This window comes from Mus caroli, chromosome 12 (genome assembly GCF_900094665.2).
Source record: "Mus caroli chromosome 12, CAROLI_EIJ_v1.1, whole genome shotgun sequence".
Lineage (NCBI taxonomy): Eukaryota > Metazoa > Chordata > Mammalia > Rodentia > Muridae > Mus > Mus caroli.
Window position 1 is genome coordinate 69505676 of NC_034581.1, and position 21632 is coordinate 69527307.

Genomic DNA, 21632 nt, shown 5'->3' on the forward strand with positions numbered 1-21632 from the left:
TAACTTCCAGTAAGCTAGATTCAAGAACAGGAGCACCCTGTGTGGTAAACATCTGGCTTTGTGGGCAACAGGGATTCCATAAGGACTGCTCCATCTGTCTCACTGCTTTACAAAGTCTTACCAGATGATTCTTTGGGGGCATTTCTCTATCTTTTCATGGGAATCCTGTTGTGGTTAACTTTTTCCTTCATCTCTTCCTTCTCCTCCTCCTCCTGTTCTTTCTCTCTTTTCTTCCTGGTGGAAATAGGGTGTGGTTGTGTAGCATGGAATAGACCTGACCTCAAAATTCTCCTTTCTTTTCTTAAAGTGATTATAGCATTTATTACTAAGTTACAAAATGTTTCTTATGAAAGCTATCTAAGAAAAAGAGAAAGCAGAAAGATCTTAAGTGAGGCAATTAACCTCTGAGCCATCTCTCCATAGTTTTCCTTTCTTGGCCTCTTAATTGCTAGAATTACAAGCATGCTATGCCAGGCACCCAGCATGCAAATTAATCTTGGCTATTATCTTGCTTGGATTAAGGGATGCATGCCTAAGCACTTAGTAGAGTTTGGAATTTAGTAGAGTTCGCTATGTCTGTGAGAGCATTTCCAAAGATGATTGTCATGTGGCTGAAATTTGAAAAGCCTTCCGTGAATGTGCTTAGCCCTGTCTAATAGGCTGGGGACTGGAAGGAAAAAATGAAAAATGAAGATCTATCCATTGTGTACAAGCTTCATCCCACTAAGCAAGTGCATCTGCTGTTGCTGTCCCTGCCTGGGACCTCAAACCCCATCTCCAAAGCCTGTGAACCCTTCAATACATCAGCTACACTGCAAGGTGCTTTTATGCCATCAGTCTTAAACTAGGACTGTGTCATTGGTCTCCCTTGTTCTGGCACTTCCAGGTTTTTGGACTGAGCTGATACCAGGTTTTCTGTTTCTCTAACATGCAGATGGCCAGTCTCCACTCATGGAAGTCTATTTAATACCTCCACCCTTTACAATTAGGCATCTATTCTGTTAGTTGTGTTCCTCTGAAGAACCTTGGTCAATGGGTCTTCATCAACCACTGCATGACCAGGCACAACTCAGGAGTTATGAAAACCATCCAAATCTAAAGTAATTTGGTCTTACTCAGCTGTCAGTGATAGCTTCAATTCCTTTTCCATGTTGAACTTAAAAATAAAAAAGCCTTGATGAGTATGGATCAGTTATTGACACCTTCTGAAATAAATGCATACATCAAAACCATAACTTCTGGTATGGCTTAAGTTTTAGATAAGGCTTCTGTGAAGTCAAGTAATATAAGCCATTATAATGACAAGGATGGTTAGCAAGTTTATAAAAAGGGATAGCAGAACATCTCCTTGCTCATTCCTTCCACACAGAGCAGTGGCTGAAAGGCCATGTGAGCCTGTAGTGAGAAAGGGTTCCCTAGAGGAATGGCCCTTATCCTTAGTTCTCTAATGCTAGCCTCTGTGAAATAAGTTTCCATAGTTTAAGCCACTGATTAGTTTTTATGCTGTAGCAGCCAAATATTGGAACATATGTGAGACATATGCGACATATATGAACATGAGCATTAAATTAACATTGTCACCAGATTCTAAGTTAGCTCTGAATGGAGTGCTATAGAGTACATACAGTGCAGAGAAGCCTGGACTCAGAATTAATCTCAGGAATGCACGGAAGGTGTTGCTTTGATAATACAATTGAAGGATAGTTGTTAGTTGACATCATTTTCTATCAGTGTCCAGTAGATTCTACTTTGCAACAATGATAGAAGGATTAGACATATTTTCTCTAGTACCGCATAGTTTAAAATTTGGATAATAGACAACAAAATCAGTAAAGCCACAGAATTAAAAAGCCTGGCCATTGGTCTTGAGCTAGTGCAGTGGTTCTCTACTTGTGGGTCTTGACCCCTTTGGGGGTTGTTTATCACATATCCTACATACCCCATACTTATATTACACTTTATAACAGTAGCAAACTTATGGTTAGGTAGTAGCAATAAAATAATTTTATGGTTGGGTGTCATCACAGCATGAGGAACTGTATTAAAAGATCACAGCATTAGGGAGGTTGAGAACCATGATCTAGAGCCATAAAGGAGTTTGTATCTGTAATTATAATCCCCACAAAGAAGTAAAACAGGAAGCCTCCATTTGGAATATGTTTTTGGTATCCATTAACATGAGTTAATGTGAGTTAGTTTCGTTCTTATCAAAATTTAGTTCACAATATTTTCCTTTGAGTTTTTTGGAATTGGCTGGATGATAATCTTCATTCTCAGCCCCAACCAAAAAAAAAAAAAAAAAAAAAAGCCATTCTTACACAACTCCATCTGCTTTGTGGCAACCAGCTGAGCAAATTTCAGGGCTTTTCAGTCCTACAGAAGCATAGATCTCCCTACTTCTCATGATTTTTTTTTTTTTTTTTTTTTAGTATTTGTGATGCTCATCTTTGGCAATAAATTTGTCTGTATTTTCATAACTTTTAATGTAAAGGCTAATAAATAATGTTTCATACCCAATGGAAACTTCTCATCCTATACTTTTATTCTAAATGATGGGGTAATCAGAGCAGCATCTATGATACAGACATGATAACAAAGAGAAGAACATGGCACAACATTGCTGGTGACAAGACATTTTTTCATATGCTATGGCACTTCTTAAATGGTGTTAATGTGAAAGGCACACATTTCTGCTAATATGCAGTTATTTGAAATACAGGTGTCAGATGTCAACATCTACCATCCCTGTTGGATCATGCACAGGTTGGAACCCTACTCGTAGATGCTGATCACAGCATGTAACTTGTTCTGTGTGCTTGCTTGCTTGCTTGCTTGCTTGCTTGCTTGCTTGCTTGCTTGCTTGCTTGCTTGGGGTTTTCCAAAGTTCATTGTTTCTGAAGCACAGTGTGCAACACACTGAAATCAATGGCTGAATCACATGTGAGCTCATGCTGTCAGTTTTTCTTCTTATTGAAAGTGGACTACTCAGCTATTAAAAAGAATGAATTTATGAAATTCCTAGCCAAATGGATGGACCTGGAGGCATCATCTTGAGTGAGGTAACACAATCACAAAGGAACTCACACAATATGTATTCACTGATAAGTGGATATTAGCCCAAAACTTAGGATACCCAAGATATAAGATACAATNTGCTAAACGCATGAAACTCAAGAAGAATGAAGACCAAAGTGTGGACAATATGCCCCTTCTTAGAATTGGGAACAAAACACCCATGGAAGGAGTTACAGAGACAAAGTTTCGAGCTGTGATGAAGGGATGGACCATCTAGAGACTGCCATATCCAGGGATCCATCCCATAATCAGCTTCCAAACGCTGACACCATTGCATACACTAGCAAGATTTTGCTGAAAGGACCCAAATATAGCTGTCTCTTGTGAGACTATGCAGGGGCCTAGCAAACACAGGAGTGGATGCTCACAGTCAGCTATTGGATGTATCACAGGGCTCCCATGGAAAAGCTAGAGAAAGTACCCAAGGAGCTAAAGGGATCTGCAACCCTATAGTTGGAACAACATGATGAACTAACCAGTACCCCGGAGCTCTTGTCTCTAGCTGCATATGTATCGAAAGATGGCCTAGTCGGCCATCANTGGAAAGAGAGGCCCATTGGACTTGCAAACTTTATATGCCCCANTANAGGGGAATGCCAGGGCCAAAAGAATGGGAATGGGTGGGTAGGGAAGTGGGGGGCGCTATGGGGGACTTTTGGGATAGCATTGGAAATGTAATTGAGGAAAATATGCAATAAAAAATATTAAAAATTAAAAAAAAATAAAGTGTAAAAAAACAAGAAAGTGGAACACAGTCAAGCATCAAATTTTATAACCTTACTCAAAAGGCTTTTTAAAAAATATCTTTAGTCTATCCTGGAAATGACTGCACAAACAAAACCAGAGGATGGGCAATATGGATGAACGTGTTAGTGTGGAAAGGGAAAGGATCCACAGGATCCCACCTTTACCACAAGACTTTTACTCTGCATCCAGTGGAAGTACAGACAGCACAGGATTCAAAGAACTTAGAAACCCGTGGAAGCTTTGACACTCATGTGCTAAGAAAACTTGAGTTAATCACTTCATTTTCTTAGTCTGTTTTTTTCATCTATAATGAAATAAAATAGGTAACTCACAAAGATCTTGGTTTATTCTCAATCCTTTCTTTGAAATGAAATCCTTATCCGTATGTGACTCTTCTAGACTCCCCGTGATGCTTCTCCGGAGACAAACTGGTCCTCATTCCCCTGGGGTTCTTTTAAACCTGTGTGCATTCTGTCATAGCACTTTCCTGAATCTGTGATGATCTCTAGTCTGTGGGCTGCTGGGCAGCAGACACTGGGCCTCTCCCTCAGAGACTCCATAGCCATTAGGAGGAACTGTATTGGAGACCCATGGAGCCAACCAATGCTTTCCGTGCCACACTTCAACAGAGCAACTCCTCAGTCTCTGTCCAAAAAATAGCAAATAAAACCTCCCAGCCTTCTTATTTAAGTAGCTACTCTGGGGAAAATATGTTCCTGCTATCTTGAAGGTGAAGAAAATATTCAGAAATAATTCCCAATCTCAGCCATGCTTAATGTAGCCGTAAGTGCTAATGTAACATTTATCTTAAGCTCCAAGGAAATGAAATTCTCTTGACAGCCTCATGTACAAATATACCTACCAATTTTTAAATGGCTCATTTTCTTATACTCATAAAATTTAATGTCTGTGGGCTTCATCATTTTTTTTTAATAGAAAAGGGTTCCAATAAAACTACCAATGTATCTGCAGATCTGGGGGACTCTGAGAATACAGATTTCATATTAATTGTTATAAATGGTGCTGCATTGTTGGTCCTCAAGATGATCCTTAGTTTGGATGGCTGACTAGAAGTCACAAGATAGCACAGAGTTACAGTCGCTATCATGACCTACTGAAGCCTGAGCACGCAAAGCAAGCCTAGCAAAGCGAGCTGAGTGTGGGAGAGTCTGGGCAAGCTAGGGCCTCTCTAGCTCCTCCAGCAAGAGCTGTGGAAGTGGATGTGAGACGTTGTCAGCCATGAAAGTCACCAGGGATTCAGTGTCTGGGAAACTCATATAGGCATTTTCTGATTGGCCTATACCAAAATTCCACAAAATAAAATAATCACACTGTTTACACAAATCATATTATTTGACTAAACAGTTTAGGCACAGCAAGGGACTGCTAATTAGATCATAGGCATCTTCTGAAATCTAAGCCTCAAGTTTAACTATGTAAGTAGCTCTGTCAAAGGACAACAGTGGTTTCTACTGGGTTTCATCTGCCTCTTGGTAAATGATTAATACCACTGAATAACCGCTAGATAGGATGATCAGAAATACAATTCACTTAAGAGTCCAGTGGGAATCTTCTGGAATCTATCGCCCACATGGAGCATAGCAATTATCTCCTTTGACTCAGACCCGCAGGTGGTTCTGAATTCAATGCACACTCATTCTCCCACCATCTCCAGAAATAGCATCTTGAATTGGTTAAACAGATAGATACATAAATACACTCAGCAAACATTTCAACCCTGCTGCTCTCTGAGGCCTTTTCTATCCATGACTAAACTCAATAAACCACAAAGGTGTATTCTCATCACAGAAAACACAACCAAGGCCTTTTGCACAACTCTGTTTAGATTCTGAGTTCTACACAAGGGGCTGAATCTCATGCTGTCTACTGAAGCCTGTGGGCCCTTCTCAGGACAGCTGCTTTAAGTACATAAAATAAAATAATGATAACCAAAACAGCGCTTGGGAATATCTTAAACATACATGACAAATTCTGAAGACATCTGTGTAATATCTATGCTTTATGAGCAAATATTGTGTGAGTAGCCTACCGACATCTGATTGGATTTAAGGCCCACCCTATGAGATGGGAGTTATCCCTACACAAGTAAAATAGAGGTCTTTTGTTATCAAGATTTACAGGTTACAAGTCAAAGAATCTCAGGTTTCTAACACTGTCACGCCAAGGATCATTAATTTATTCCATTTAGGTCACAGCCTCTTAGGCCGAAAGTAAACAACATGCTTTGCTTCTTTTGATTGTTTCATTGATTTATGCAGAAGTTTTAGAAGCAACTGAATGAATTTGTTTTATTACTATTTTTATTATCTGCTACAGTAATTTGATTTTACACACACACAATCTATATACATATATACATACATATATATACATGTACATATATGTGCATATAGATCATATATAGTACATATATATGCATATGTATATGTACATATATGTGCATATGTATATGTACATATATATGCATATAGATCATGTGTATAATCAAATTACTTTAGTAAATAATAAAAAATTAGTAATACATGTATACACACACATACATACACGTGTGTGTGCGTGTACGTATGTGTGTATGCTTACCAAGAAAAACCAGCCTAACATTGAGTCAAGCAGTTTGCAACCTGAGTGAGATGCAGGAGCTTTGCCCATCAGTGTGACTTTGCCATTCTTGACAGTAATTTCCAGCCTCTCCTTTTTCCTGAGTGCTTTCTGCCTGGCTCCATAGACTCTCTTATTTGTATAGTACTTCCTGTTTTATGATGGCCCTCTGGCTGGGTCGCAAATGAGGGAGATGTGGTTTCTGTTAAAGGTAGAAAGATTTCTATTTGCATAGCTACTGTTTCGATCTAAGTTCTAGTCTTCTGCATCTAGCAGCTGGCACATAAACCCAGGGGTAGTCACCTGTCTGGTAATGGTAATAGAAACAAGGCGGTGTTTGCTTATTAGTACATTTACACCAGTGTCCTTTATAAGATGAAAGGCTTTCCCCCATTCCCTCTCCTACCATGAAGACACCATGAGAAGGAAACCACATGCAAAGTTCAGAAAGGAACCCAAGGGACCAGAGTTCTGTAGGCTTCTTTTATGTTTATTGCATCTCTTTCTTTGGGTTAGGGAAGTTTTCCTCTATAATTTTGTTGAAGATAACTACTGACCCTTTAAGTTGGGAATCTTCACTCTCTTCTATACCTATTATCCTTAGGTTTGGTCTTCTCATTGTATCCTGGATTTCCTGGATGTTTTGGGTTAGGATCTTTTTGCATTTTGTATTTTCTTTGACTGTTGTGTCAATGTTTTCTATGATATCTTCTGAACCTGAGATTCTCTCTTCTGTCTCCTTTATTCTGGTGCTTGCATCTATGACTCCTGATCCCTTTCCTAGGTTTTTTATCTCCAGGGTTGTCTTTCTTTGTGATTTCTTTATTGTTTCTATTTCCATTTTTAGATCCTGGATGGTTTTATTCAATTCCTTTACCTGTTTGGTTGTGTTTTCCTATAATTCTTTAAGAGATTTTTTTTTCCTCTTTAAGGTCTTCTACCTGTTTACCTGTGTTTTGTATTTCCTTAAGGAAGTTATTTATGTCCTTCTTAAAGTCCTCTATCATCTTCATGAGATGTGATTTTAAATACAAATCTTGCTTTTCCAGTGTGTTGGGGGTATCTAGGGCTTGCTACAGTGGGAGAACTGGGTTCTAATGATGCCAAGTAGCCTTGGTTTCTGTTGGTTCTTGAGCTTGCCTTTGACCATCTGGTTATCTCTAGTGTTAGGTGGTCTTGCTGTCTCTGATTGGAGCCTGTCTCTCCTGTGAGCCTGTGATCTTAGGTGTATCAGCACTCCTGGGAGACCAGCTGTCTCCAGGCAGGATTTGGGTACAGAGAACTGTGCTACAGGGTTAACTCTGGGGTGCAAATGGAGACTGGAAGGCTCCTCACTGTTGGTTTTTATGAGGTCCTATTCCAGACATCCACCATCTCTGTTACAATTCATACCTAAATACGCCGGAATTCTGTGGAGCATTGTGTAAATACAAACTCAAGCAAGAGTACAATAGGAAATACTGTGTTGCTGGTATTTCATGAAATTAATATATAAAACATCCTAAAGTTCCTGACTATATTCTGTTATGATTGACTAATATAGAGAGTCACTTATATTACAGTGGTGAAGTTGAATAGCTGAGATTGGCAACCCTAAAGTTTTTACTGGCTAATCCTTAATTTAAAAAGTTTGCTAATCCAAGATCTAATTAGTGGATACAATCTCCAGAACATTTTTTCACAAGAACTTTTAAAATAAAAGCATCTATGGCTTAACATTCTGTTAAGGGAAACCTATGAGGGCAAGCAACCAGAGAATAACCTACTTCCTGTCTTGTACAGCCATGGCAAACCACACAGTGTATAACATCTTCACTGAGCAAATGTACAAATTTAAACATTGGACAGAGCTGCATGCTACTGTGGCTCAGAACTTTGGTTCAAACTCTGATACCCCACTTAGTAGAATTATATTCTTACTGAAGAGCCATGGACACTATGAGATCTATAGCTCACCAAAAACATAGTCTCGGTTATAGAAGTGTCAACTGCTTATCACTATCATTCTTACAATAACAGAAAGAAAAACCTTATTTTTTTCACTTAGTAAATCAATGGGGAATAAAGTAGATGCACAGATGAGACATCCTACAAATCGTGGGGCATGTGTCTGGGAAAGACATTTATGGAAAAGTTTGGCAGCTGTTGTAAGAAGTTTGTAAAGTCAATGAATGGTTAATATCCAGACCTTGACCCGTGCAAATTATTTGGCAGGTATAAATCCCCCTCTCAGAACCTTCTACTTGAAGGTTGAAATGAAGTTGAAATGGAGACCATTCTGCCTTGTTTATGGGATGCTCACATTATTAATATTATCATACATAAAATAAATTCTGCCCACACATAAAATTTGCTATTTAAATAGTAGTTAGTATTACTAACCATTGGAAGATACTCAGATACTCTTTCACAGTTCTCGTTCACATTTTGTTTGGCTGGGAATGAAGTGGCAGCGACTGGCAACACATCCTGTTCTCACACTTTGCCAAGTTACTAAACAATCCATTAAAAACAGAGGGACGGGATTATGAAAACAAATTAAAAATGATACAGGTATAAGGGATTTGGAAAGGGAGAAGCCACTTGCTGTAACTTAACACAGTAGTACCCTTAGACACAAGCATATAGTCCCCTGATCCTGATTCTAAAAGTAAAAACAAATAAGAGTTCTTAGTCTACTAGCTCAATTAAAAAAAAACACAAAAACAAAAAACTGGGAGAGTCAAAACTATAGAGTCTATCAGCTCTAATACAAGCAAAACATGTGTGGTTTGTATGTGGTGTGTGTGTTGTACCTGTATTGTATAAACACATGCACAGGAGTGTACAAGAAAAAAAAAGAGGAAGCAGAGATTTATGATTAACTTATTTTAAAGAAATATATATTCTATTTGTGATCTGTTTGAATTATTCCTTCTTGAGACTTTGGTGCAACCATATCAGTTGCTGTGCTAGCTAGTTTTATGTCAACTTAACACAAGCTGTCATCTGAAATAAGGGAGCCCCAATTGAGAAATGCCTTCATAATCCCCAGCAATGGGATATTTCTTAAATTAATAATTTATGGGGGAGGGTCCAGGTTATTGTGGGCAGTGCCATCCCTGGGTTGGAAGTTGTGGGTTCTATAAGAAAGCAAGATGAGCAAGTCATGAGGAGCAAGCCAGTAGCAGCATACCCCCATGGCTTCTGCATCAGCTCCTGCCTCCAGGTAACTGTGCCACTGGAGTTCATGTCCTAACTTCTTTCTGTTTTGAACTATGATGTGGAATTGTAAGATAAATAAACCCTTTCCTCCTCAGCTCACGTGTGGTCATGATGTTTCATCACAGCAATAGTAACCCTAACAAGGACTGTTCGTTATTTAATATTAATCCACTGGCCTGATTTCTTCACATGGCTGGAGGAAGAAGTAATTCCACATTCTATATAGAAAAATGTCATAAATATCAAGTGAGATCTGTTGTAAACAGAACTTCGTTTTGAAGAATACGATGACAGCATGTATTCTGCAAAATGTAATGATGATAGACAATGGTTTTAGGCCACCTTACAGGATAGGGAAAAAATCCAAATCTGATCCATTTTTGAGTTGGTATGAATATAAGAGCTTCAAGTAGTTGTTTGTAGATGGGGACCTTACAACAGAAGGCAGATTATGAACACAAGAACTGTGAGCTACTTAACAGCCAGCAAGAGTATTTCATATTTGGTTCCTATTTTGGCCCCTCTCCCTCATCCATCACTGGCTAATGTCGGATTGCTAGCATGTCACACTATACGCATTTGAAGCCTCCTGAGCACAGGGAGTCAGTGGTTCATCTCTGTTATCTACACATGTGTACTTGTCCCACAGGTTCTGGATATTTAATGGTAAATTGTGAACACATGTATGAACTGAAACATAGCTCTAATACAACTCAAATGTTTGAAAACTCACTAGTATCACCACTCCTGGCAGCCTAGACTTCTCTTGGACCCTGAGTAAGAAGCACATTGATTTAATTCTGTTTGTTTCTGCATGGCTACAGTGTAGACATTAATTTCTCTCTTGACTGTCTTGTTTGCATTCATGTTAACTACAAGAAAGGTTTTATTTAAGAGGCTATAGAAAGGAGGGTTCATTATTCCAAAATACTTAACTATAGACAGGCAATCATTTTATGTGAAGTTCATTAAGTCCAGTTATTCAAATGTGTATTTCATTCTCAGCCATAAAAGAGTCTTAGCCAATGTCCAATGACCTATAAATTAGAGACTGGAGGTTTCTTTATGCAAATTAACTTTATGTCACACTCATCAATAAAAAAACAAATGGTAATGAAGATCGAATTTGCAATGGCACCAGAGTAAAGGAATCCTGTATCTATTTACAGGGTATGTGGCATTCACTCCTCATTCACTCCTCTGATGGTGTTCTTTGAAAGGCTTGTTGAAAAGGAAGCTTTGTAAGTTGATTATGAGATGAGAAGGATTGAAAGAGCATGAGAATAGCTTGATTGATCTTCCCAACTTTAGAGACATCCACACCACAAAAGAAAGATGTTGCTATCCCTTTTAGATCACTGTCACAAACTCCAAGAACTAAACATATGTGATGGCTATCTTTGGTTGTCAACTTGACTACACTTGGAATTAACTAAAATCCAAAGTGCTGTGTACACCTGTGAGGGTTTTGTTTTGTTTTGTTGTTGATGCTGTTGTTGTTGTTGTTGTTTTATTTTTCTTGATCTTTCTTAATTTACCTAAACTCTGGAGGTTCTTTATCATTTTTTTTTTGTAGGATCCACCTTAAATCTGGGCCACACCTTTTGGTGGCAGCCTAAAAAAAGAATATGGAAGAAAGACTCTCTGGCTCTTTTCCTGCTTGACCTCATTCTTTTTAGCAAATTCATTCTGTCACTGACATAAGAACATATCTCTTTGAGATTCTGGCATATACTGAGACATCCAGCTTTGTAGACTGAACACCTCTAGATTTTTGGACCTTGAACATTCTGAATTCTAACTAATAATATATCATGCCATAGCAGTTTCCAGTCCTATTTGCTTCTCCTCAAGGCTAGTTTTTATTTTGCATCTGACATGATAAAGACTCAAATACTTACTTAGGTAATAAGAATGTCTTCTCCCTTTAAGTAAACAGTGTAAATAAAAGGAAAGAAATTACATCACTCTATCCAGATGAGAATGGAGCACTTCAAAATGAAGTACTTTCCATTCTTGGCTGATAGAACATAGCCTGCTACCCCCTGGATACTCATAAGAGAAAGAAGATGCAACATACCCGCTTCCTTAGATTGCAAGTGAGAGTGAGGTTCCTGGAAAATGAGTTTGCAAATGCTGTATAGAAGTCAAGGACCTTGAGCAAGGCTTCTCGCTTGATGATGTGCAGGTCACAGTAAGTCAGGGCCCGGACATTGGCACACGCATGAGCAAGGGTGGTTTCCTTCCAGAAGATGTCTCCAAACACGTCACCTTTCCCTAGAAAGCAGGACAAGACAACCGTTTCTCCCATACCCACTAATGGTTTTTTGTTTAGTAGGTAGTATTGATCTATATTATTTAAAGCATGAATCCCTCTGTATATATGTAATATTGCACAGCACATTTTCATCATGAGGACATCCCCAAATTTTAGTTGTTGATGGAAACCTAGGGTTGGGGAAATAAATGCCATTCGTTAGAATAGCCATTACTCTAATTTTAATAAATAACTTTATTTATTAAAATAAGCTTTATTTATTTATAACTTTTGCAACATTAATTTTTCCCATTCTGAGTAGAAAAAGCAAAAATAGCTTCTTTTTTTCCTCATGTTTTCTAGGAAAAATTTGACAACAAAACAAAGTGTAATATCCAAGAAGCTGTTGTTATAGCCTTTATAAATCTATAACTGATGCAATATACATTAATAGAATTATTCAGTAACTAAGAATTACTCCCCAAGCACATTAAAGTATGTTATATCTCTATCCTCAAAGCAGGCCCTTCTCTTTCTACATAGTTAAACCTGACAGGGTCTCAAGTCTAGCTCTAGAGACCCCCAACCATGATTTCCTACGCGCAGGAAACTGAACTGTCGGAGACGAAGAGAGTCACACACTTTTAATCCCACGGAATCAGAGCCACATGCTAGAGTTGAATGCAAATGCATCTTTAAGATTCTACAATTGCAGAATGACCTATTCCCTTCAGCAGCACCATCAACTGATGCTTGAGAACATCCACCATTCCAAATCAGAAGTGCCCGGTTGTACAAAGGGCTTGAGGAAATGTCAAATGCCAATAACCCTCAAAGGCCTGTCTGCTTAGGAAAGTTCTCTATGAGCCCTCTGGCTTCTAAAGTTCAGCCATCTGCTCTCTTTGTTCTGTTTCTGCCAATATGTTTTAAAATGGAAAAGACAGGAGAGATGTACTCTGATGGGATAAGCTTTCCTAGAGGCATTCCATGCATGACTTGTTCTCTATGCATTCTAATCACACAGAGTAACAAATACCTATTTACATTGTACAGATTAAAATCAGAAGAGGGGAAAGAAGAAGTGTTCCATAAAGCCCCAAAGGACAATAACACCACTAGAAAGGAAAGTGGAAGCAACCAAAGAAATGAGAGAAAGAAACAGAGAAGTTGGCTGTGTACATCACAGATCCTTTGTCCAAATGGGCAACTGGGTAGCTCTTAGAATAGAGGAGTAGATGGGCCAACCCTAATGGTCAGGCAGGCACACTATGGTAGATGCAGAAGCCATGCATGATATTATGAAGGTGGTCAGATCACATGACTGGTATAAAAGAATTATGTTAGGTACCCAATTCATTTTCAACAATCCATTTGTTTTTCAATCCACTAAAATATCCTTGCAGTTGATGTCACTTTTTAATGACTCAGTTGTTTGATACCTACAGTCATCCTAAGAAATAAAATGAGAAACCAAGAGGCTAAATGGTCAAAGGATACAGTATTATGATAGCCTGGTGATACCAAAGGCAGAAACTTACATGATAAGACCGCATCCTACATGCAATCTTTATGTGGCATTCTCTTTAAGATAGCAATTCCAATTAAAAGTGTTTACTCTAACTGCATAATCAGAAGTGCTACATTTACTTGTGAAAATGCTCACAGGACTAATATTTATAACAGTCCAGTGAAGTGTAGCAAAATGAAGGTCAGAGGAAAAATAATGAAACACTAGATAGCCACTAAGTAACAGATTGTATGAAATGACAGACAGAAATGCTCATATTAAATCAAATTATAAAATCAGAAAATCAAATGATACATACAATGTATCATTTTATGGACCATACACTCCTACCCTATCACCCATGCATGTGTATAAAACTTAGAAACAAGTACACTAATATGGTAGTTTCTCTCAGAACTATAGGGCCAATGCATAGCTTTATTTTAAATGTACATGCATTGTTTGTAAAGAAAAGACATCAATAACAGTGATAATAGCACAGTCTCTGGTGCTAAAACAAGTTTTTAAATAAGTTATTTTGATCCACTTCTAGGTTTTTCTGTTTTTTTTTTAAATCTCTAATATAGAAACATATTCTGTCCTATCATTAGACTCTTAATCTTCCTTTAAAAGATTAAAAAAATGATTATATTTCCTTCAGGTTCATTTCTGTTATACTTTCTCAAATTACCAATTATATCATTCCTAACTATGACCAACTATCTGATTTTCAGGCACGGTGATATTAGCTAATGTATTTGACTAAGTAGTCCCAGGTCTAGGAATTTATAAAGCTATTAAACCCATCACAAGTAACACACAGGGTAGGGGTATCAGTCACAGCCTGGCAGTTAAAAATAAACACCATACATGCAAAACCACTAGAAATTACAAAAACTTGTATAAAATATCAATAAATAAAGACTTCAACCAGTTTCTACAAATAACATACAAAATGTTTATCTTATATTACAAGATCAAAAATGGATTAGATAATTACATGAATGAATCTAGAAATTCATTTGTTTCAGACTTTCCAAATTTATAGAGTAAGGGCTTTGAAGGTATTCCCTTGGATCTCTTCGGTGTCTATTGTGATACTTTGCTGTTCATTTTTTATCAGTGTTTTGGGTCATCTGTTTCTTTACTTTGTAGTAGGGCCAGGGGCCTGCTTTCATAGCAGCAGAAGATGCCAAGCGAGACTCCATGGGAAGGTAGTAGCCAAGGGTCCTGCCCATCTATGATGTCTATAAACTACAACACCGTCCAACATGTTACAATAATAATGCAAAGGGTGCAATTGTGGCACCCATAGCTTGGGAGCCACCAACAATTCTGTAATTGGACATGTGGCCTCTTCATCCAAAGGAAAATCATCTCTGGTACTTGGAACCCAGGTAACTACCTGGAATTAATGTGGTCATGGATGTTGAAGGAGAACTCATTTTATTAAATCAGCACAATCTGTAACTGCCTCTAACATCTATAACAAAGTATATAAAATAAAACTAAGGCACAAAGACTAAAATTATTAACAGAAAATATACATTTTAAAGAAAGTTTTCATGATGGAATCAAAGTGCATTGTGCGATTCTGCAATGATATGTAGTCAATTTGCTAGGATTAAGTTTTCATCAAAACAAATTTAGATAAGGGATAAAAAAAAACAAAATGACTAAAAGAAAATGCATTTCAATAATAAAAATAAAGGTTTTAAATAATGTTTATTATGTTTTTTGTTATGCAAATTCTCAATATTTTATATAATGAATATATATATATATAACATTTACTAAAAGGAGCAAAAATTAGCAAACTAATTCATAGATAAACAGTAAAAAATTTAAGGTATGTACAAATATAAAAACATTAGAGAACTTCAGCAGAATTAACAAATGTGGATAACTCTAATACTGTCCTAAAACTAGTCAATAAATTTTCATTGATTGGTAGTTGAGATTCAGGAGTTCAAAGATATAAATGAGTACAATTATCTCTTACCAAAACAGACAGTTGTGAATTATGTAGGCATTCAAATATTAACTAGTCATTTTATTTTACCTAACTGAAAATTCAAATCTTAACCTATTTCTACTTTGATGTTTTTAAATTGATCTTTTTTTTTTATTTTTCTTTTCAAATTTAAGGATCAAACTTGGGGCCTCAAGCATGTTAGTAGAGAACTCTACCATTGTCCTTCATGATCATTCTAAAATCATGTATTATTTTGGAATTCTGGGGGGAATATCTGTGATGCAAAAAGGATAATAAGAAACCAGAATATTAACCCATGACTAAATTTGTCCCCTACTTGTCCTTCAAAATTATGAGAGAAATATAACAAAATTAACAAATCTGGGTAATTCTACTTCCTCATCAAAATCTTCAGAAAATGAAATAAATAAAATTTCCCTGAGTATATGTCATATAGAAGCTGAGCATTAGTCCTATCATTCTCTTCAAATTATAAGTCCGCCCTCCATGTCATCTAATAAATGATTCGATTCACAGCAATCTTTTCCTACAAGTGTGGGAAAGTGGTCTTCATGCAAGTGAATGATTTATTTACCATGTGGGACAGAACGCATTCATGTTCCTCTTCAAGGCATCTTCCAAACTTTACACATTCTGAGAAAAATATCACACAATGTGTACATAGTGCAATATGCATGGAGTACCCAATAAAGACACAGCCTTTACTGCCTGGCAAAGGTCTTTTACACACTTTCAGTCAAAGAAGCTCCCATTTGTGTTCATGACTACAGAGTATCTGATGCCAGTTTTTAGGTCAGTTCCTGCTGGGTGCAAGTCATCCCTGCAGTAAACATTTCGGCTCTTAAGCAAACTAGCCTCCCTCAAAGCCCTAAAATAGGAAGGAACCTCGCACTTAACAGGAAAGCTGTTGTTTGCTCTATTTATATTTTCTCAGTTCTTTGCATCAAGCCTTATGAAGTATTTCACTGCTGAACCACAGGAAACTGGATTGGAAAATAGAAATTAGTGCTGAACGTCCACATAGTAAGAAACTGTAAAATGTAAAGACAAAACAGAGGTAGAGTTGCAACATGATGAAAGCTGTAACCAACTTGGGGGATGTGGTGCTATGGGGCTAGTTTAACAGCCGGATTTGGTTTTCTATTGCCTTAGACACATTACCTAGCATGTTGATAATGTGGGTTTAAAAATGTATAAAAAGCATCACAGTTATTCATTGGTGAGGATAATGAATGTATCCAACAGATCCTTTGAATTTTACTTAGGTAGTTTCTTGAGTATGTTTGGAGCATGACTATGGTTCTATCTCATGAGTTGCTCCATCCACATTTGATGAGAGTTCATTTCAGCTTATAGTTCCACATCACAGTCCAACACTGAGGGAAGACAAGGCAGGAACTGAGGACAAGAATTTAGAGCCAGGGGATGATACAGCGGCCATGGAAGAATTCTGAGGACTGGCCTGTGCTTCATGGATTGTTCACTCTGCTTTCTTGTAGTACCCAGGTCTATCAACTCAGCGATGGCATCAGTCACAGTGAGATGAGCCCTCCCATAGCCAACATCAATGAAGAATATGTACCATAGGCTTACCTGCAGGCTGATCTTGTGGGAACAATTTCTCATTTGGTGTTCTTGGTTCAAAATGATGCTAGCCTTTCCCAAGTTAACATAAAACTAACCAGAAAAAGTACATGTAGGTAAATTGTAACCACAGCAAATCAAATTAATATTTATTATCTCAGATAATGAACATGTGCATTTGTTCATGAGCCAGGGGAGTTAAAAATCTATTTATTTAGCAAAAATCCAGTTAAAAACTATAATAGATACTCAAGAAAAAGTGCATGAAATCAAAACTTAGCACTATAGAAATTCTCCAAATCATAAAGACAAAAGAAAGAAAGAGAAAAGAAGAAAAGAAGGAAGGAAGGAAGGAAGGAGAGAGAGAGAGACAGAGACAGAGAGAGAGAGAGAGAGANAAAGAAAGAAAGAGAGAGAGAGAGAGAGAGAGAGAGAGAGAGAGAGAGAGAGAGAGAGAGAGAAGAAGGATAGAGGAGACACAACCAGATAGAAAACAAGTAATAAAGTAGCAATTGTCCACCTATCAATAAGAATGTTGAATGTGAATGGATGCAGCAATCCAATCAAAGACACAAAGGGGTTAAATGCAATCAATATCCAGTTGTGTACACGTGGAGCATATAAATATATAAAGCAAATATTCTTTGACAGGAGAAAAAGAAGGAAACAGTAATATAATATCATTAGGAGATTTCAATACCTCACATTCGACGATGTTTCATCAACAAAACAGAAAGGTAACAAGGAAATACTGGGCATGAATTGCATAATTAATTTATTAGTAAGTCCATCGCTATAAGCAAAAATGACAGTTGGCTCATAAACTTTAGTATGAAGACATATTCGTAAGTGTACTCACTTTAGTTTTTTTCAGATTTACATTTTTAAATGGACCATGGCTATTTATAAACTTTAAGTGGCATCAAGTAATACTTTAAAGAAGAAAAGAAGGAAGATGACAAGATTTAAAGCTGAAAAGTTTATGGGAGAATTAGAATAGAGCCCTTTTTACATATATTCACTTGTTTTTTTTTTTTTAATTTGCATGTGTCTGAAATTCAGAAAAGTGCATGGTAGAGAAGGAATGACCCAAGTCAGGCTGATAAGGAAGGCAGATAATGGGGTCATAGATAATCCTCAAGGCTGGAAAGCCATGGTATAAATCCCAAGGAGATGGACACAATGCCACTCTGGTGTGAGAGAATACAGAATGGGCATTTGGAGCTGGGTACAAACTGGGGCAGTGAGGGCTTTAAACAAAAACTGTAAGGGCAATAATAATAGTAACTGATCGTAACTATAATATTAAGATACACAAAGTAGAAAGCTGGGAGAGGGCTCAGCCAGTAAAATGTTCTCTTTGCAAACACGAGTACTTGAGTTGCAGTTTCCAGAACACACCCTAAGTCAAAGAGTTATGCCATAGACTTTCAAGAGTTGGAGAAGTAGAGACAGACAGATTCATGAGGCTCAGTTGCTGGCCAGCAAGTTCAAGGCTGGTTATAAATGCTGTCTCAGAAGCCAAAATGGACTGATTATACACAAAGAGCAATACTCATGTCCTCTCTCTTTAGTACATAGACACATACATGCATGTGCATGTACACACAGAAATACATGCAGACACGAGTGTGCACATATGCACACACACAAGATACAATAAAAGACTTTAGTTTAAAGAATGCTAGGGAGAGAGTTTGAAACCCCCAAGGAGAAAGATGCTTTCATAGCCATGGTGATATTTACTGCATGGGGCACTCGGAGGCAATACTGAGAGCTCTAGAAGAAAAATGTCATAAATGCCATTTAAACCACTAAAATCAGAATCATTTAAAATGCAGCAAAGGTATGCTTCAAGGAAATAGAAAGAGTGAATTTGTTGACACTGAAGATACTTGTCTTCATAATACACAGTTCAAATCTACATATTTCACAGTTCATGTAAAACATGAGTATTTGGAGAGAAAGAAAAAAAGAAAGAGAAAAGAAAAAATAATACATTCTAGGAGCTTACAGTATAAAGCTCTTGCCTTCTTATAGCAAGGGTAGAGTGAAGACAATAGCTACAGCTGAATGTCCCATTTTCCCAGGTCTCAGAAGAGTAAAGAATTAGCCGTTCACATCTCAGATTTGATTTTCCTTTCAGAAGAAAATAAAGGTGCAGATTTTGAATTTGGAAACAATGGTTTATGTTTTTCCTGAAAGGCACAAACGCTTATAAGACATAATGTGTAAAGATTCCATGTAAAGTGAATTCCACGTAAAGTAAAATCTTGACCTAGCACATCCTCCTCCTTGTTCTCCATTTGTCCCCCTTCCATTTTTCCCCCTTACACTTCCTTCCAAACTTCCAGGAGTGTCCCACTCCTCATCCAACCTCTACATACACAGTCCTAGTTCTCCTGTGAATTTGAAATTAAAGTTGAAAGGCGTAAGACAGCAATTTCCTTAGTTTAAGATTCCAACCCTGTGATTCTGAATATCAAGAAAGACAAGCAAGAAGAAGAAGAAGAAGTGTGAAGAAAACAAGTCCCAACTCGTAGGAGCAAGGCCTATTGTTGGTAGCAAGCTACTATTTTAACAGTCTCTGAAAGGTACAATATACTTGTCAAGACATTTGGAAGTAACCTGGCTATTTCAACCATACCAACAAATCTGTTCAAGTTAAGTAATTATAGAGTAGGAAGTAAAAAGTAAAAAGACATTAGCGAATATAAAATATGAATGCATCATGAACTTAATTTGGAATTCTTTGTGTTTCATACAAAGTGGGAAGGTCAAAGAAAAAATGCGTGGATGTGTAAGAACTGTAAAGAACTTCAAGTTGGAAAAAGGCATCAACTGCGATTACATTCATATGCCCTATTTAAAGAACACATCCTGAATCCAGCCCCCAGTGTGAAAATAAAGGCATTTGTTGACTGTGTTATTTTTTTTTAATCTTTCCTCTAATTGGTAATGCTTCAGAACTGACTCTGTAAACCACTTGGCACTTTGGACACACTAAAGAATCATGCCCTGTCGAGAATAAGACGGCACCTGCTTCTGGACCCAGAGATTTGAATTAATTTTAAAGTGACCTCTATTCTCTACCTTTCATCTGGCAAATGAGTCCTGAACAAGGAAAGTGAGGCTGCTGAAGAAAGTTGAGAAAACATCTGACTTATCAAGGGACAAGGAGAGGGAGAAGTGAATGGGATGAAGGGGGAGGGGAAGGGAGTGGAGAGGAAAAGAGGAGGGAGAAGAAAGAGATGGGAGGAGAGGGTGGAAAGGGGATAGAGGGAGGGAAGTTGAGGTAGGAGGGAGGGAAGGGGAGGGGGTACTGGAGGATAGGGACAAAGAAGGTTGAGTCCAGCTTACTTACAACCTGGTGAATTTTTAAAATTTCTTCCAATTTAGAATTATTCAAAATAGACTAATAAAAATTTTAAAAGAAGCAAGGAAGTAAGGAAATTCATTGCACACCAGGTTTCATTGGCGAGTTAGTTAGCATCCCTCTCATCCTCCTCCTCTCCTGAAGCATAGCTCAGGTGTCTTAAGTGTAAAAAAGAAAAGGAAAAAGAAAAAGAAAGGAGAAAAAAGAAAAAAGAAAAAAGAAAAGGAAAAAGAAAAAAAAGAAAGAAAAAGGAAAAGAAAAAGAAAAAAAAGAAAGAAAAAGGAAAAGAAAAAGAAAAAGGTAGTCTTAATAGCCTCTTGGCTGAAGCATTTTCTCTTAAAGTCCCATTTTAAAAATATAAAAGGAAGAAGGTTGTCAGGGAGGTGTCCACGTAATCTAACTCACTAAGTGATGCAAACAGCAAGCAACTGAGTCCTGAGACTTGGGAGAATAAAGAATAAAAATGTACACTCAGAAACCAGCCTGAACCCCGGGGACCCTGTGTTCATAGTCACAGTATCATTGGGCAAAGGCAGCCATCATTTCCTTCTCAGATGGAAGGGAAATACATTTGTCTCACTGAGCAAATGACTCCATTGTAACAGACCCAAGCCAGAGTCCCTGTCCTCACAGCTTTTCCAGCCATCAGAGGAGTTACAAGGTGCAGTGTAAGGAAGAAAATGAAGCCAAATAAATGGCACCCATACCATGTATTTGATGCTTGTTTTTCCCATCAGCCCCTCCTGACAAGGAAGGGCTAAGGAAAAGACACATACATCTGGGGGGGGGGGCGTGTATCTTATTCTTTTAGCAAGTAAGAGTGGACATAGCACAGCTATGATTCATTTTACCACAAGGGCTGTTCCAGTGACATCCAGCTTTCATGAAAGATTATGCCTCCTTTGTACTCCAACAGACCAAAGCAAAGGAAGGAAGGCAGCAGCAAGCACCCTAGATGCTTATTCCAAGCACTCTATTGTTTCCTTGCAAAATTATTTAAAGAAAAATAATTTCTGCAAGAGACCTAACGGTAGCAATAAAGTAATTTCCAAATAGTTAAAGCTTTGCAAAGAATGCTATTTTGTTTTTTGCTGCCTCGATCCATTTTCTACTGTTTTTATAGCAACTGCTTTCTCATAAAAGGTCATTTCCTCTCCATTCTAAATTCTGTCTTTTCCAATAACTGTACTTTTTGAAATCAGGTTTCCTCCCTCCCTTCCTTCCTTCCTTCCTTCCTTCCTTCCTTCCTTCCTTCCTTCCTTCCTTC

At 37.7% G+C, this 21632-nt stretch overlaps 1 protein-coding gene across 1 annotated transcript in view; it reads right to left on the bottom strand.

Annotated features, from left to right (window-relative positions):
• Kcnh5 (potassium voltage-gated channel subfamily H member 5) overlaps positions 1 to 21632 on the bottom strand; it is a 276043-nt gene that overhangs the window by 50723 nt on the left and 203688 nt on the right. The window contains exon 10 of the mRNA XM_021179089.2: positions 11726 to 11922. Within this exon, the coding sequence (XP_021034748.1) occupies positions 11726 to 11922 (197 nt within the window). The remainder of the gene's footprint in view (positions 1 to 11725; positions 11923 to 21632) is intronic.